Below are 16,271 nucleotides of genomic sequence, written 5' to 3' on the forward strand. Positions count from 1 at the left end.
TGGTTCTTAATAAGGAGGGTTTGCCTGTCCTGAACTTGTGAAAATATTCTTGGATTGGTGAAGTTATAAAACTGTTCGTCCTAGGGTACATGATGTAATTTGAATAGAAAGTTATTTGACTAGTTACTATTGACAAGATAACTATACTAATTACATGTATGTATCCTGGACCATATATCTTTATACAAATTTATTTGAATACTTTTACAGTTTGATTGTACAGTTCTGTAACATACTGATATTGTTTAATTTTAAATTCAATTCAATATTCAATATTTTTATTTGTTCTAACACATTTACAGTAAATGGTCATAACACAAATAATAGAAACAAAGTATGTAAAACTAGAAGTGTAAAATGTGAATGAAAAATATAATATTTTATTGAAATTTAGCTCAGACTCTAATCTAGGTTCAAGTGTTTTCTCAAAAGCATCATCATTTGCTGCAATGTCATTGGAGCCGTGAGCATCTTCAGTGTATCATACATGTACGCTGAGTTTCAATCAAGTTTTGCAGAAATGGGGTGTTGGGTTCAAAGACAGAGATACATGTATACCATTACCAAAGACTTCGGTTGTCACTGCTTCTCAGCCATGTAAGAAATAGAATGACTACTTCTCATTCTTATATGCATGAAACACCTGTATTAGGATGTTAAAACTACAATCAACAAATCATGTACTTGTGACCATATATAAAGGGATACATTTGTTAATACAAGTTTCTGGCTCTGTTATTTCCTAAATACTTAGCTTACACACTAAAATGCATATTGATGTATTTTTGTGCTTAATAGATGACAAAACTTGAACAAAAAAGATAGTTTACAAGCTGTTACAAATTTCACAAGCATCAAATTGACATTACAAAATGTCACTTCTATGCAACTTTCATATAATTTTTATGAAATTTGGAGATTTGTAGGTGGTTTTTCAGTCTTGATATATGGACCACATGCTTCACCAAACTTAGTATTTTGGTAAAAAAATGTATTGATTTAATCAGCGTGTTGTTATTTTTATGTTGTTGAAATATTTGACCAAAATCTCCTGCAAAGAAAAATGTAATGAAATCAATTGTTTTCTCCCAATTTGGAAGTATTTAAAAATTTTGGCTCTATTTTGAACTTTGGTTTCCACATTATATGTCGATAACCAGTGTCTGCAAAAAAGTTGTGCTGGCAGAGTAACTTAAGCACACATTTTCAAACTAAATGTTATGCAAAACCCAGATTTAACTTTGTAACTTTATTTTCAGGGCTGAATTGTATATATACCAATCATACCCATTATATTGGAATACCTTTACACTTGAGCAGTACAGTACTGTACTACATGTACATACTGTCATTTTTTTAAAAGTAAAAGTTATATTGTTTAAAGTTATTTTAAAAAAATTGTTTTGATATTTTAGATGGATGACATAAAAAAAGATGACAGATTTTCCAGAATTGGAAATGATCCAAGATTCCGTAGGATGCAGAAAAAGGAAAGGAAAGTCAAAATTGACAAACGTTTTAAAGACATGTTCACAGATAAAAAGTTCAAATTAAAGTACTCAGTGGACAAGCGTGGAAGACCGGTGGATACAACAACTAATGAAGATTTTAGGAAGTACTATGATATATCTGATGAGGACAGCGATGATAACTTACCAGCCAGTGAAGAGAAATCAGGTAAACACTTGAATTTATTGAAGAATTATATATAAGGCATAAATATGTCACAAAAATAGTTTTTAAGATCAGTGTTTTAGCCAGATACACCATGTAGTGGAAACTAATGAATGGTTTTAAAAGGAAGATGATCAAACTCAGTATTTTACTCAAGGCATATTTTAGTTTATTGATAGGTTTATGGATCTAAAGTAAAGGTAATTTTTATATAAGATCACAGAAAAAAATTGTGGTTGTATTACAGTATCATGCTGTGATTGTTGTCCACATCCATAGACAATTTTGTAACCAGACAATACCTGTAACTTGAGTATAAGTGTTTGGATCTGTGAATTATATCACAGGATGCAAATATTTTCAGGATATCCCAACTATAACTTCACTATAAGTGAATGGATCTCTAAAATTGTACCAAAAGGTGCCAAGCTGGGATTGATATGGGGTTATTCAGTGATTTAGCTAGCACTCATCATTTTTCGCCATTTAAGAAAGGATTTCATAAATGAAGAAAATGTTTTAGATCGTTTTCGTCACTTAAAATTTGAAAAGTGTACAAAAAAAATTTCCATTCAAAAAGCATTTCAGATAAATTTTCGTTGCCTTAAATATAAATGTTGTTAAAAACTGTCAATCAAAAGTTACGTAATTTCACCTGGCCTTACGCTATGCAAGTTTATGACCCCAAGCTTGGTAATTACCTAATCAACTTGGTGTGAAATACATTCTATTGTTGTTAACCTGGCATCCTTGATATGTGCATCGTTAATAACCCTTTAAAATAACAACAATTTATCAATTGTTGATCATTAGGACCACAAAAGATAATCCCAGGGTTCTCACTCAATTTCAGCCAATCGTGTTCGATCACCGAAAAAAGTTGACTCGAGACGTTTCTGATTTTAAGTATGTTTAAAATATATCTTATATATATCCTTATTTTAAGGATTAATCATGTTAAGTGATTTCGATCTTTAATGGATACCGACCGATTTTTACTCCTATATAAATACAAACCCTTCACGAATCTCGCAACATATATAGCCATCTATTTTTAGAAATTTAAATGCACACAAAAACAATGTCTCCGATGTGTGACTGGTCATCTCATGGATTTCAATTAATTTTAACGCAATAGCGGACAATTAGAAAGTATTAATCAATGATCAATATTTATTTTACGATTCTCTTTTCTTCTTGAAACAAAATTACAATGATTACGAACGTCTTCAATTCTGCTCATGATCTGGGGTCAAAGGTCGCTAAAAAATTACCACCCAGCAGTAAGATATCATGCAGCAACTGCTTACAGAGTGCAACATTCTACAGTTGACTATGCCAATGTGGCCAACCTCCTTTCTGTCTAGTTTCTGCATTATTTTCTGTTGACTGAGAGGGGATTTAGTAGGTGCTGTCTGATCAAGACCTTCCCCGTGCAGGTCCGGGTGTTAAAAGAATAGGCCTGCAGCAGTGCTAAGCTTGTCGTAAAAGGCGACTAAATAGTGCTCAGAACCCTAGCCGGGGGCTAGGGCGCTCTGCCCACAGAATGGGGTACCCCAGGCGTGTTACATGCCGGGGTTGTCAGGCTATAATATGGAAAACCTGACTGCAAACCATAGTGGTGCACCATGTTGGGAAAGATGCCACGTTCCTTGCACGTTAAAGAACCCTACTGTGGTATTCTCCCAGAGTAGGAACCATAGGGCTCCGCCACAGGAGGCTAAATTGCCTGACCCTACCCAACTCTCCCTATTTCCAGTGGCAATCAAAATTTGTCGACCCCATTGTCCTTGTGTCCCATCCCTTTTTCATTTCATCATCATTTCATGCTCATTTTAACATCAATTTCATGTTCATCGTCTGAATATAACTGAAATATTGCTGCTCGGACGTTAAACCCCAACAAACAACAAACAAAACTGATCAAGACCTATCTTAGGTCTCACTAACCACTTCCGGGTCAAATGGCCACCCCCCTATGTAGTACCAAAAACATACTGAACCTAGACATATGCATTGTAAGTGCATTATTTGTGTGTATTATGATTAAAAGTAGTCAAAATAAAGCTGAGAATGTGTACTTTAAAATCATATATGTAATTAACTACAAAAGTGTATGAATATTGTTTACATGTGTGAGTAATTTGCCTCCATGCTGTCAGTTAGCAGAACAGGTAAAAATGTGGATTTTCAGTATTATTTATTCAAGTAAATTTTGTGAAGAATTTCTACTATGATCGTACCATTAGCATAATGATTTTGGAAGCCTTATTTTCCAAGCTTCGCAACGGTATGCAGCTTTAAGATGTCATTTGTCCTGGGAATTCACAGTGAGACTTTGAAAATTACTTTTTTAACATGTAAAGTAATGGAAAACGTTAGAAGTGTTTAGTGAGACCATAAATTAAATTATGGCATATTTCAGAGAAATGCATAATTTGAGGAAAATTGCCTTTCCTGGTCATTATTTCCATTTTCCCATAAAATCAGTATAGTGATATTGGTAATCTGGCTATATTTTAAGATGTGCATTGTGCAAGGTAATTTAAAAAACACCATAGCAACAAGATTTTTATCAGTAACAGTGACTCATAACTTGACGTCATCCATGAAATACACAACGTCACTGCTTGGGATATTCAAAGTACTCAAATAGTCACACAGCACAGACTAAGAATCACACAGTAATGAAATAGGTATGATATAAATTGTTGAAATCTGTTCTTTTTTCATAATGATAAATGATATTTACTATTACAACTTCTTGAATTATCATAGGTATCAATTTGGTGTGACAAGTTAGTTAAAATTGTAATTTTTTAGTAATTTAGGGAAAATATCACTGAGGGGCATGATATAAAAATGACCATTTCTTTGTAGTCCTATGTCTGATTTTGATAGTTTTGGTCTTATTAGACTCACAATACCACAAGCTTTCATAAAATGTAAAAACAGAAAAGCATAAAAACTCATAAAATGTTTTTAAGGTCTCACTAACCACTTCCGGGTCAAATGGCCACCCCCCTATGTAGTACCAAAAACACACTGAACCTAGACATATGCATTGTAAGTGCATTATTTGTGTGTATTATGATTAAAAGTAGTCAAAATAAAGCTGAGAATGTGTACTTTAAAATCATATATGTAATTAACTACAAAAGTGTATGAATATTGTTTACATGTGTGAGTAATTTGCCTCCATGCTGTCAGTTAGCAGAACAGGTAAAAATGTGGATTTTCAGTATTATTTATTCAAGTAAATTTTGTGAAGAATTTCTACTATGATCGTACCATTAGCATAATGATTTTGGAAGCCTTATTTTCCAAGCTTCGCAACGGTATGCAGCTTTAAGATGTCATTTGTCCTGGGAATTCACAGTGAGACTTTGAAAATTACTTTTTTAACATGTAAAGTAATGGAAACGTTAGAAGTGGTTAGTGAGACCTTAGGAACAGGCTCAAGGTTTCATCTATCAATTCTCTTCTAAAGATCTGTCTCCATCCTTCTGATTTGAGGAGTTTTAGGTTGAAGAGGGCTTTTGAGGTGTGGTGTTTGGCAAAGGACAGCAGGATTTTCTCTTAATATTAGTTAAGTGCCAGGTCATACCATAATAGTACCTAGCTTTTGTCAAATAGTAGCTATTTTAGACTGAATGCATCAAAGCTTTGTCATGATAAGTAAACTTAAATGAATATATTAAGGGTGTTTATGTCTTAAGTTTATGATACTATTGACTATTTACAAAATTCTGCTGCCCATAATATGTCGTTCGTGCGTTGCGCAAAAGTGACTAAAGCCCTCGAAATCCTAGGTAAAACCCTGGGTTATTTAGTTGCATTTAAAATTCAGTTGTATTAAGCTTGAATGGTGTGTCCAAACTTGCCCCAACTGTTCATTGTTGTATGCAGCTGCAACCTGCTTTAAGCATTTTATTATACAATGTATGACTGCAAAAAATGTCTTATTATGTTATGATGCTGATGTCGTTGTTTACTTTTTTGTTCACAGTTGTGAACCTTGTGGCATAAAATATTGATATATTTTTTACTTGTGGTGAGAGGATATTGGGTCACTGGTCCCTACAAGTTTGCAAAAAGTGGCCAAAATGAAATGGGGTAAAATGGGTTTTATTACATCCGTTTGAATCCTGCTAGAATCTTGGTTCCCTTGATTACTCTTTATTGAATTCCCTATGAAACTCCCTGCCTGCATTTTTCAATCAGATTTCAGACATACATATATCTTGTGTTTTTGAGTTAAAAGGGGTCAGAATTGTAATTCAACCCCTCCTCCCCCAAAATAGGTATTTTTAGCACACATGGCCAAAGGCCATGTGAGCCATTGCCATCACTTGATGTCCGTCATCTTTGTTAATCGTTGTCTCCTTTGAAACTACTTTGTAGAATTATATGAAATTTTGTACAGATGTTCCTTAGGGTATCTTGCACAAAAGTTATGTTTAGATTTTTGATCCATCCAAAAACATGGCTGCTGTTACTGAAAATAGAACATAGGGGTCAGACAGTAGTTTTTTGCACATTATATCTCCAAAACTGTTAGGTTTAGCTAAGTTGTGACAAGAGTAAAAGTATCCAACATGATGAGATCTATCTGTGGTCACATTTTTATTTTAATATGTTAAGCCATGTTTGAGTTATTGCCCTTTTTCAATGTTTTTTTTTTCTATTTTTAATGTTATTTCTTTCAAATATCTTCTCCTTTGACACTGCTTGACCAATTGCAGTGCTTTCCTTCAAAATTCTCAACAACTGGCCCGAATAATAGTGGATTGTATAGAATTCAACTAGCCTGAAACAAGTAAAGTTCACATCATTTCACTAGCCTGAATCAATTTTTACTAGCCCTGGGTTTTGGGTTAGTGGCAAAAGACAATCACCGCAATTGGAGCCATACTTGGTGTGAATGTTTGTTGAGGTTCCTGCATAGAACTGATGTGGGGATTTTTTATCTGTCAAAAAACATGGGTGCCATTACTAAAAATAGAACATAGGGGTCAGTAGTTTTTTGCACATTATATCTCCAAAACTGTTTGGTTTAGCCAAATTCTTTCAGTTGCTGAAATGATCCTTATTATAAGGCCTACAAACGTCTTCAGAGATAAAAGTTGTCAGATGACTGCTTGTAAGAGTTATTGCCTTTGAAAGATGAAAAATGACTTCCTTTTTTTTTACAGCTTTCAGCCAATATCTTGAAAACTATAATATTTAGGAAGCAACTTTCAATTGCTGAAATGATCTGTATGATAAGTACTACCAAAGTCTTCTTAAGTCGAAATTTTAGACAACTTCTTGTTAAATTTAGTGCCATTGAAAGACAAAATTTAACCAGGTGAGAGATTCAGGGTCCTAGGAGTCTCTTGTTTATTCCTGGTCAATTTTGAAAATTGTTTTTCATTGGGTTCCATCTTGAAGTCCATACCAGCATTTTTTAATCAGTATTGGAATATTTTTCACCATTGTTTAGTAACAAAGAGTCAAAGGGACCAAAAACATCTTTTTTTAAGACAGTTTTACTGTATTTTAAAATTTTTAAATGATTTTAATGAATTATTTTTATAAATTGTTCCTCTTTATAAGGGGTTTAAGAAGTCTGCTAGCAAATTTACACTATCATTAACTGTTTTTGAGATAATAGGATATAAAGCATCCATGGAATCACCCTGAAAGCGGAACTTTCTTCTTAGGGTAATTTAAATTTCAAAATATTGTGCAGTATTGTATTAAAACCAGTTGTTGTGTCCATAATTAACTGAAAGTCTCCTTGTTTAAAACATTTTTTGTGTCAAAAACTGATATTGTGTCCAAACTTGCATTAAATGAATAGAGTTCAACTTACAGCGGTCATATCATGCTGAATTCGATGTAGCTTTTTATTTTAAAGGAAATTTTGTATTTTTGCACCACAGTATATTCCAGTTTACTGAATATTTGTTATATTACTTTTTTTTTCATTTGTATAATGCACTAAAGCTAAGTACATGTACATGTATTGTTATACTGGATCACATGTATTATATATACCCCCAATTTAATTAAAAAGTGTGTTCTTCTGTCCACCAGTATGTCTGTCTCCTGTGATTTATGTATTATACATGTACATTTATCTGAAAATGGATCATGGGACTAAAAATTTACAGTTGTTACATGTACATTTAAGTAAATGTACTATTAAACTTTTTCAGCAAAATCTGATTTGCTGTTTGATGTTATTATACCCCCACAAACATAGTTTGGGGAGGGAAATTACATACAGTGTACATGTAGGTTTCACTCTGTCTATCTGTTCCAACTATTTTCTGAGCAGCTTGCAGCATTATTATGAAACTTTGTGGGAAGTAATATAACCACATGAAGAGGTGCATACTGTCTGGAATATTATTCACTTTAAAAAAAAATTGTCCTATGTAAGTGCCTACAAGCATCTATATATATGTATAGTGTTTTGTTTTTGAGTTATGGCTCTTGGACTTCATGCAAGTATTGGGTTTCCACATCTTTTTTTCAATGACTAGACATAGTATAAAAATGATATTGTATTAACACTTGACCAGTGGATTGCTCTTAAATAGAACTTTTTTTTAGGTCACCTTGACATGCAGTGATTGATAAGTTTTGCATTTTAGATGGTTTAAAAAAAGGATTAGTGCATCTTTTGTGTTCCAAAGTTAAGTTTTATTTTAATTTATGTGCACTGCTGGATATATTTTGACGTAGGGGTTTATATAATCAATTACATTGTATACTTTGAAAGTGCTATTTTTTGTGATTTCGTGGGTAGGCCAAACCACGAAATATGGTTCCCAACCAAGAGAAGATTTCCATCTATATGTATAAAGAAAACATCAAAATCACGAATTCTAGAATCCACAAATTCAATAATCCTCGAACTTGTGTTTCTTCCGTATTCCATGAAAATTGGTATCCATGAATTAAAGTACTTTTACAGTATACCAAATTTGGTAAGAAAATAGCCATTTTATTAGCTCACCTGGCCATAGACCATGTGAGCTGTTGCCATCGCTTGGCGTTGGTCGTCGTCTTTAACAATTTCTTCAAACATCGCCTCTGAAATTAATGAATAGATTTGCATGAAACTCAAAATGACTGTTCCTTAGAGTATCCTGCTCAAAATGACCATATGGATTTTTGATCGGTTAAAAAACATGGCTACCTCTAAAACCGTTAGGATTAGCCAAATTCTGAGTGGGTAAAAGTATTCAGCATGATGAGATATATCTGTGGTCAAATTTTGTTGAAAATCTGTTGAACCATGTTGGAGTTATTGCCCTTCTTGCTTGTTTTTTGCTGTTTTTGATGTTATTACTTTAAAAAATCTTCTCATAAACTACTATACAGATTTCAATGAAAGTTGTAATTTTTGTTTTTTAGGGTATCTTAAACAAAATGACCGTTTGAATTTTTGATTGGTTAAAAAAACATTGCTGCCTTTCCTAAAAATAGAACTTAGGGGTCATACAGTAGTTTTTTGCATGTACATGTATCTCCAAAACCGTTGGATTTGGCCAATATCTTTCAGTTGCTGAAATATCCTTATTATAAGGCCTACAAAACTCTCCAAGGGATTAAAGTTGTCAGACAAATCCATGTAAGGCATATTGCCCTTGAGAGGTGAAAAATGACTTTTTTTTACAGTTTTCAGCCTATATCTTGAAAACTATGATAGATAGAATGAAACTTTCAGTTGCTGAAATGATTCTTATTATAAGGCCTACAAAAGTCTCCAGGAATCAAAGTTGTCAGATGACCATATAAGAGTTATTGTCCTTGAAAGGCAAAAAATTGTTTTTTGCAGTTTTCAGTAAATATCTTGAAAACTATAATAGATAGAATGAAACTTTAGATTGATGAAATGATCCTCTTGATAAGTCCTACCAAAGTCTTCATGGAGTCAAAATTGTCAGACAACTTCTATTTAGAGTTATTGCCTTTGACAGGCAAAAATTTGACCAGGTGAACGATTCAGGCTCCTGGGAGTCTCTTGTTATTATAGTACTCTGCTGGCAGAGGACTATGTAATACTCTCAGAATGATTGTTACTTTTTATTCATACTAAATTCATGTAATATTACATTGTATTACAGAAGAAGGAAGAAATGCTAGTGAACTGGAGAATGATGAAGATGATGAACAAGAGGATGACATACATGTAGATGAGTCAGATGAATCTGGTAAACTTTAACCAAATCTTTTGTTTGTAATGACAGAAACTTTAAGAAGTATTAAAATATTCCAGTTATTATATTATTTCTGTTTTAGTGATACTATATTGTTAAGGTTTTGATAAAAAATGTTATATGATGGTAAGGAGTTATTCCTATGACATCGGTATAATAAATTACAATGTGTGTATCCCTACTTAAAATTGTATGAAATTTTAATAAAAGCTTTTTTACATTTTAAATTTTATGGTTGTAAAATGGTATGATGCCACTTGTGTCATCAACAGTAGAGATATTTTTCATACAATAACTTAGATTTAGCTTGTAGTTCCTAATAAAAGTTGAAAACAAGGTTCCATGCCGAGAAAGAAAGCTTGGTTATGATTTTTGCGGTGCTTATGGCCCCAGTCACTTAGTGACCAGAAGTAATGTAAATCAAGTAAAATGTGTAACTCAAGTACATGTGAATGGTTCTCTTTAAAATTGTATCACAGTGCTTTATACCAAAAAGGTCAGAATGTTTGACTTGGGGGTTATGATGTGAAATAACTAGGAAGGGGCTGAAAATGTCAATCTGTCCCCAGTTTCAATCTGCATCTCCTCTCAAACTGCTAAATAAAAATTAATGAACTTTCATAAATTCTTTATCACATGATGCTGTTGTGCACTTCTTAGTTTGTTGCTCTATCTGAATGACATAAGGAGTTTACTGATGCAAAAAAATACTTTGTCAGTGGTCAACTAGGGAGGATCCTTTATTATCAGCAACTCCTCTAAAATTCCTGAATAGAATAAGATGCACCTCCTATTTTGCAATAAATTGAGTATTAAATGATGGATCTTGATGAAATTTAATGGAAAGGTTCTATCCATAGAGTGTTAAGCACTTTATAAAATTTAAGTTTATGTGTATGTTTCTGCCAAAAGGTTCCATACCATAAATCAGGTTTGGATTGATTTTTCGGGTAAAGGCCTGTACAGTTGAAAAGTAAGGGACCAAGTTGAGCCAAACAAGCATTTGTTATCACACTTCAGGTGTTGTGTTTATCCATGCCCCCAAACTGTTTAGGTTTTACCTGTGCAGTTGAATCAAGCTGACCCTACAAAGCATTTTTATTAATATCTTGGTCCCTATTGTTCAGGGTTCTACACTTGTGGTTGTATCCAGGTTTAGCCAGGTTGATGTTATATATTTCTAATTAATATAGGTTTGGGTAGTGGACCTGATTTAGCCAGGGGTGAAGGTAATGTTGAGACTTCATCTGAGGAAGATGACAGTGATGATGAACAGGATGATGGTATGGAGACATGTCAATATTAATTGTTTTCAAGAATTATACGATATACCTAATGTGTGTTAATCAAGATACATGCACATTACAATTAAAATGTATCAGGATTTTATAAACCATGCAATTTATCCTGTTACACAGAAAAATATTATATGTTCTTTCATTAATTAAATGTAATCTATTTTAAATTGTAGAACAGATAGACTGTTAATTGAGTTAATTTGAGGTGTAATGGTATTTTTAAGTCATTCAACTTGCATAAGTTTAGCATTGGAGTGTACATTGTGCGATTCATTATTGTAATAACTCCTTAATGCCACAACAGATTTTGTTGAAATTTCATTGGAAAGTTAAGAGACATATGTAGATGTTCATGAAGTAATATAATAATTCTTTGAGGACTGAAATGGGAGATAATCTAACTTTTTAATGCATAAATTTACATGTGCAGCTCCTCCTAAACAGCTCAAGGGATTTTGAGAGTTACTAGTGATTTTTTTAAACTAATCCAAAACTTTGTTATATTTATTACTGTGTATCCTTAAAATCATTAGATAGAAGATGATTTTTTATATACTCGTCTTTCTAGGCTGGTTGTAATTAGATACAAGATGATTTTCATATACTCGTCTTGCTATAGGCTGGTTGTATTATAGATACATAATAAGGTTGTTTGTCTGTCTATCCAACTTAAACACTTTGGATAGAAAAGTGCTTCACCAATTTTTATCAAACTTGATGAATTGTTTGTTTCTGTTAATGTGAGCTCCATCATGATTATTATAAAAGTGTTGATTTTTCCTGTTATGAGTTTTTTGCCTTTTTCAATCAAATATGGGTTAATTTGCCATATTTCTGTATTGGTTAATTGTGTCAGATCCATATTTCCATGTCATGTAATTAGATCAATAGATATTGAGGGGCATGTTTTTGTTCTCATTCACATTATATGTACATAAATATTCATTTTAGGTGTAAAGATTAGCTTAAAAGGGTGGTGTATATCATGCATAATTGACACAGCTATTTAGAAAATAGACTTGTAATTATTTATTGTTAGAAGAATTCTTAATTTTGAAGATGATGATATGGTTAATGTAGCTGATTTAGATGGAGATGCTGTTGAGACTGAGGAGATTACAAGTAGATTGGCTGTGTGTAACCTGGATTGGGATAGAGTCAAAGCTCAGGATATATATGTATTACTACAGTCATTTAAACCTAGTAAAGGAATCATCAAATCTGTAAAGGTATGATCTTATCACAAATCTGTTAAGGTATGATCTTATCACAGATCTGTTAAGGTATGATCTTATCACAAATCTATTAAGGTATGATCTTATCACAGATCTGTTAAGGTATGATTTTATCACAGATCTGTTAAAAAGGTTTTATTTTTGCGGTTGTTGCCAATCCGGGAAAATAAGCAAAAATTAAATCCCCTTCGGAAATAACCCAGTTGTCTGTGGAAGTTTTTGCAGTCATTTGTTGTCATACTGTCCAGGTAAGGGTATTTCCATATTTGACAATGAAATTTTGCATTTCCTTCAATATAAGTGTTTAACACATAGTTGGCAAACTGTGTTTCATGATCAGGAGCATCGTCAAAAATGTTTAATGCAAAAGAATCTGCAACCTCAGAGCTTTCTTAATAGCTCAGTCCAAAGAAGTGCTTTAGCCAAATACCAACGTCCGATTCAAGACTTTTATACTCTACACTCAATCCAAGATTTTGAATTTTTCTGTACCAAGCCTGTCCAAGGTGAAATTGAATAGCTTTGATTGTAACCCTGCAAAAGATTGATTTTGAATGACTTTATTTGCTCTTTAATTTTCTAAGTATATAAGTAATGCTCACAAATTCATTGCAATCATACAAGTAATAGTGATTCATTGTATACATTAATTTACTAAACAGTGTACATTGTCTATATACTGTGCACAAACAGGTGGTATGCGCAATTGTGACACCAAAATACAAGTGAGTTGTTCGCATTTGTTCAATCTCCATCTTTCCATTTTCAAACTTTAATGGGTTGTTAACATTGATGCTTTCTACAAGCAGTAAACTTCTTGTGTGAATCAGGTGACTAGGTGACTACAGCCTTAGAAAACAGTTGGGAGACACATTGTGATATATCTATCACCCCTTCTGTCAACATTTCTTGTTAGCCCAACTCCTTATGAATAGCTGAAGAGATTTTAATGATATTTGATGAGAAGGTTTGACATCATATGTAAGTGTGCATGAAGGAATTTTATTACTGTTCAAGGATTCCTGAAGAAGAGGCTTTATATGGTCATAATTGTCAGCAGAACTTCTCTCAAATCATTTATGGGATTTTGATTAAATTTTATAGGAAGGTTTGGCTTGATATAAAGATGTTTGGAAGACTCTAAAGGGGGAAAACCAAACTTAAGGGTTTTACGTTAACATCTTGTAAACAATTGGTAAATGGGTTTGAGGGAATTTTTGTAGAAAGGTTGAGCATTATACCATTATTTAGATGTTCATGAAGGAATAATATTACTGTCACTGAAGTGAGAAGGTGTAACCTAACAGTTTTTCTATTTAACATTGAACTCCATTTGATGAGGGTGTGGTATTCTTTTTGTGAGGTTGCTAACAGTTTTTTTATTTTTTTTATTTTTTTTTTTTAAGATTTACCCTTCTGAGTTTGGACTGGAAAGAATGAAGAAAGAAGAAATCAGTGGTCCAACAGAACTAACACAGAAACCATCTAATGATATGATGGGAAATGACTCTCAGGATCTAGAAGGTACTTGATCCCAAGTTTTTTTTAATGTCCCTCAGCTTCATATACATACAGATGAACCCATATACATATATATCCTGAATTCAGTGATGGTGGCCCAGGTCAATGGTGTTGTTGTATTTCTCAAGATATTTCCACTAGTAAAAGTGTTTCACATTCATGCACATTCATACAAAAAGGGGGTTGGGACTTGAATTACTTAGAAAGGACCAAAAACAAGAATTTTCTAATACTCTTCAAATATGACATACTTTGTTTTCTTTTTTTATTCATTTGATTTTTATTTGCAACTGACAGAAAGAATTGTACCATTGAAATTTATTGCACCTCCATGTTAATAGTTCAGGTTCAGTGGAATATTATTAAGTTAACCTTGTGCTCCTACTCATCCATCTTGCCATGTACCTTATAAACACTAAAATTTGGATTTTTGGTCCTGTTTTCAAAAATGTTTCCGTCAAAAATTTAAACTAAGTTTAATTTCATCAAATGTTTGATTTCTTTGGTATGTTGTATCATTTATTAAGATTATACCAATTAAAAAAAAACAAATTTTGTTAGATTTGTTAGATTTAAACCAAAATTTTATTGTTTGATCTGACCATGTAAAATGTATTTGATTAAGATTTTGGATATTCGATCATAATAAGTCAGTGTCAGAATTCAAATTTTTTAAGTTTATTGACCAAATAAGAAGCCTATGGTGTGTCAAACTTTGAATCAAAAGACTATTAACTTTGAATGTGTGTCCTTACTTGCCCCAACTGTTCAGGGATTAAAGGAGTCAAACATACCCTGCCTAATATTATTGTTTTGTGTTCATACTGGCTACTTTATGCAGTACTGGTATATTGCAAAATGTTGCGATTTTTGGATATTAAACTACCTGTAGAAAATTTCCACAGTGGGGCACACTTAGATCTATTTCCTCTCAAATGTTGGAAAATGTTTAGGTGAATTTCAAACTTTGGCTCTTGAAATACTACTGCATGTATTTTCTATTTACTTTTTTTTAGTTTATTATAAATTTTGAATGCTGAAGCTAAACACACTGCAATATGAAACTCTGTATCTATAGGTGACACTTTTCACACAGAGAAGTTACGGAAGTACCAATTAAATAGACTTAGATATTACTATGCAGTGGTTGATTGTGATTCCATTCCAACAGCTAACCAGATTTATGAAGAATGTGATGGGATGGAGTATGAAAGCAGCTCAAATAGATTAGATCTGAGGTATTGATTTATGTAAAGCTTACGTTATCAGTTGGCATGACCTGTCTTAACTTTATAACCCTGAATTTAATAAATAAAGATGCAGATCTTTAATATGTATATCAAACTACTAAGCAAAAGTTGAAAAATAACAGTTCTAAATAGTCTGAGTTAGAGATTCAACAAAGTATTTCCCTATAGAAGTGACAGATTGAGTGAAGTGGTTATAAAACCTGATTCCATATTTGTCAAGCAAGTAATTAATTATTTTTAGATACAGGTAAATTCCTCATATCTCAGAAAGGAATAAATAGGATGTGAAATCTTGTGACTTAACTGTTTTTAGCCCTTATTTAAAATTGATTGATTGATTAATTGGTGTTTAATGCCCAAGCAGCTGTATCTGAGCTATATCCAGGTGATTAACTTGAACTGGATGATAATATGAACATGAAATGATGATAAGATGAAAAATGGGATGGGACATAAGGACAGTCGGGTTGACAAATTTCGATCTTCACTAGAAATAGGGAGATGTGGGTAAAGTCAGGCAGGGCACAAATGTTCCTACTCCTATCAAATACCACAGCAGAGTTCTTTAACATGCAAGAAATGTTGCATCTTTCCCAACATGTTGCACCACTATGGTTTGCGGTCAGGTTATATGTATTATGTCCAGACGAACCCAGCATAGAGCATGCCAGGGATACCCCATTCCACCACCTGAGCCAAACAACTCAGTTGCTCTGTGGGCAGAGCATCTTAGCCCCCGGCCAGGGTTCTTAGTAGTATTTAGATTCCTTTTACATCAACCTTAGCACTGCTGCGGGCCTACTCATTTGACACCTGAACCTGCACAGGGCTTATTTAAGATTCTCTCTTGTAGAGCTGCCTGAGATTAAAGCAGGTAAAACAATTTGAGTTTTTCTGTCCATTTATTTGTCTTACTTAGAACTTCCTAGGTTATGTAATCAGAAACATATATTTTTATATTCCTAGCTTGAAAATCAGGCAGTGATCATGCCGCCCATTTGCCTGTCTGTTGGTTTGCCTCCCCCTTTTTCAAACCTTCTTTATCACATGATGTTATTTTGTACCTATTTTATTTTT

General features: G+C 33.1%; 1 protein-coding gene across 2 annotated transcripts in view; it reads left to right on the forward strand.

The window, feature by feature from the left end:
• Nucleotides 1–16,271, forward strand: part of LOC148623618 (ESF1 homolog) — a 29,461-nt gene that overhangs the window by 754 nt on the left and 12,436 nt on the right. The window contains exons 1-7 of one of the 2 annotated variants that reach the window (XM_088565562.1): nucleotides 403–597; nucleotides 1,416–1,677; nucleotides 9,798–9,884; nucleotides 11,084–11,173; nucleotides 12,248–12,417; nucleotides 13,830–13,947; nucleotides 15,023–15,182. In XM_088565562.1, coding sequence (XP_088421688.1) covers nucleotides 1,416–1,677; nucleotides 9,798–9,884; nucleotides 11,084–11,173; nucleotides 12,248–12,417; nucleotides 13,830–13,947; nucleotides 15,023–15,182 — 887 coding nt within the window. In that variant the 5' untranslated portion in view covers nucleotides 403–597. Of the gene's footprint in view, nucleotides 1–402; nucleotides 598–1,415; nucleotides 1,678–9,797; nucleotides 9,885–11,083; nucleotides 11,174–12,247; nucleotides 12,418–13,829; nucleotides 13,948–15,022; nucleotides 15,183–16,271 lie in introns of those variants that run through there. The other variant, XM_088565561.1, reaches the window with a different exon arrangement.

Source organism: Perna viridis, chromosome 2 (genome assembly GCF_037379345.1).
Source record: "Perna viridis isolate PV_CMFRI_1.1 ecotype Kerala chromosome 2, ASM3737934v1, whole genome shotgun sequence".
Classification (NCBI taxonomy): Eukaryota; Metazoa; Mollusca; class Bivalvia; order Mytilida; family Mytilidae; genus Perna; species Perna viridis.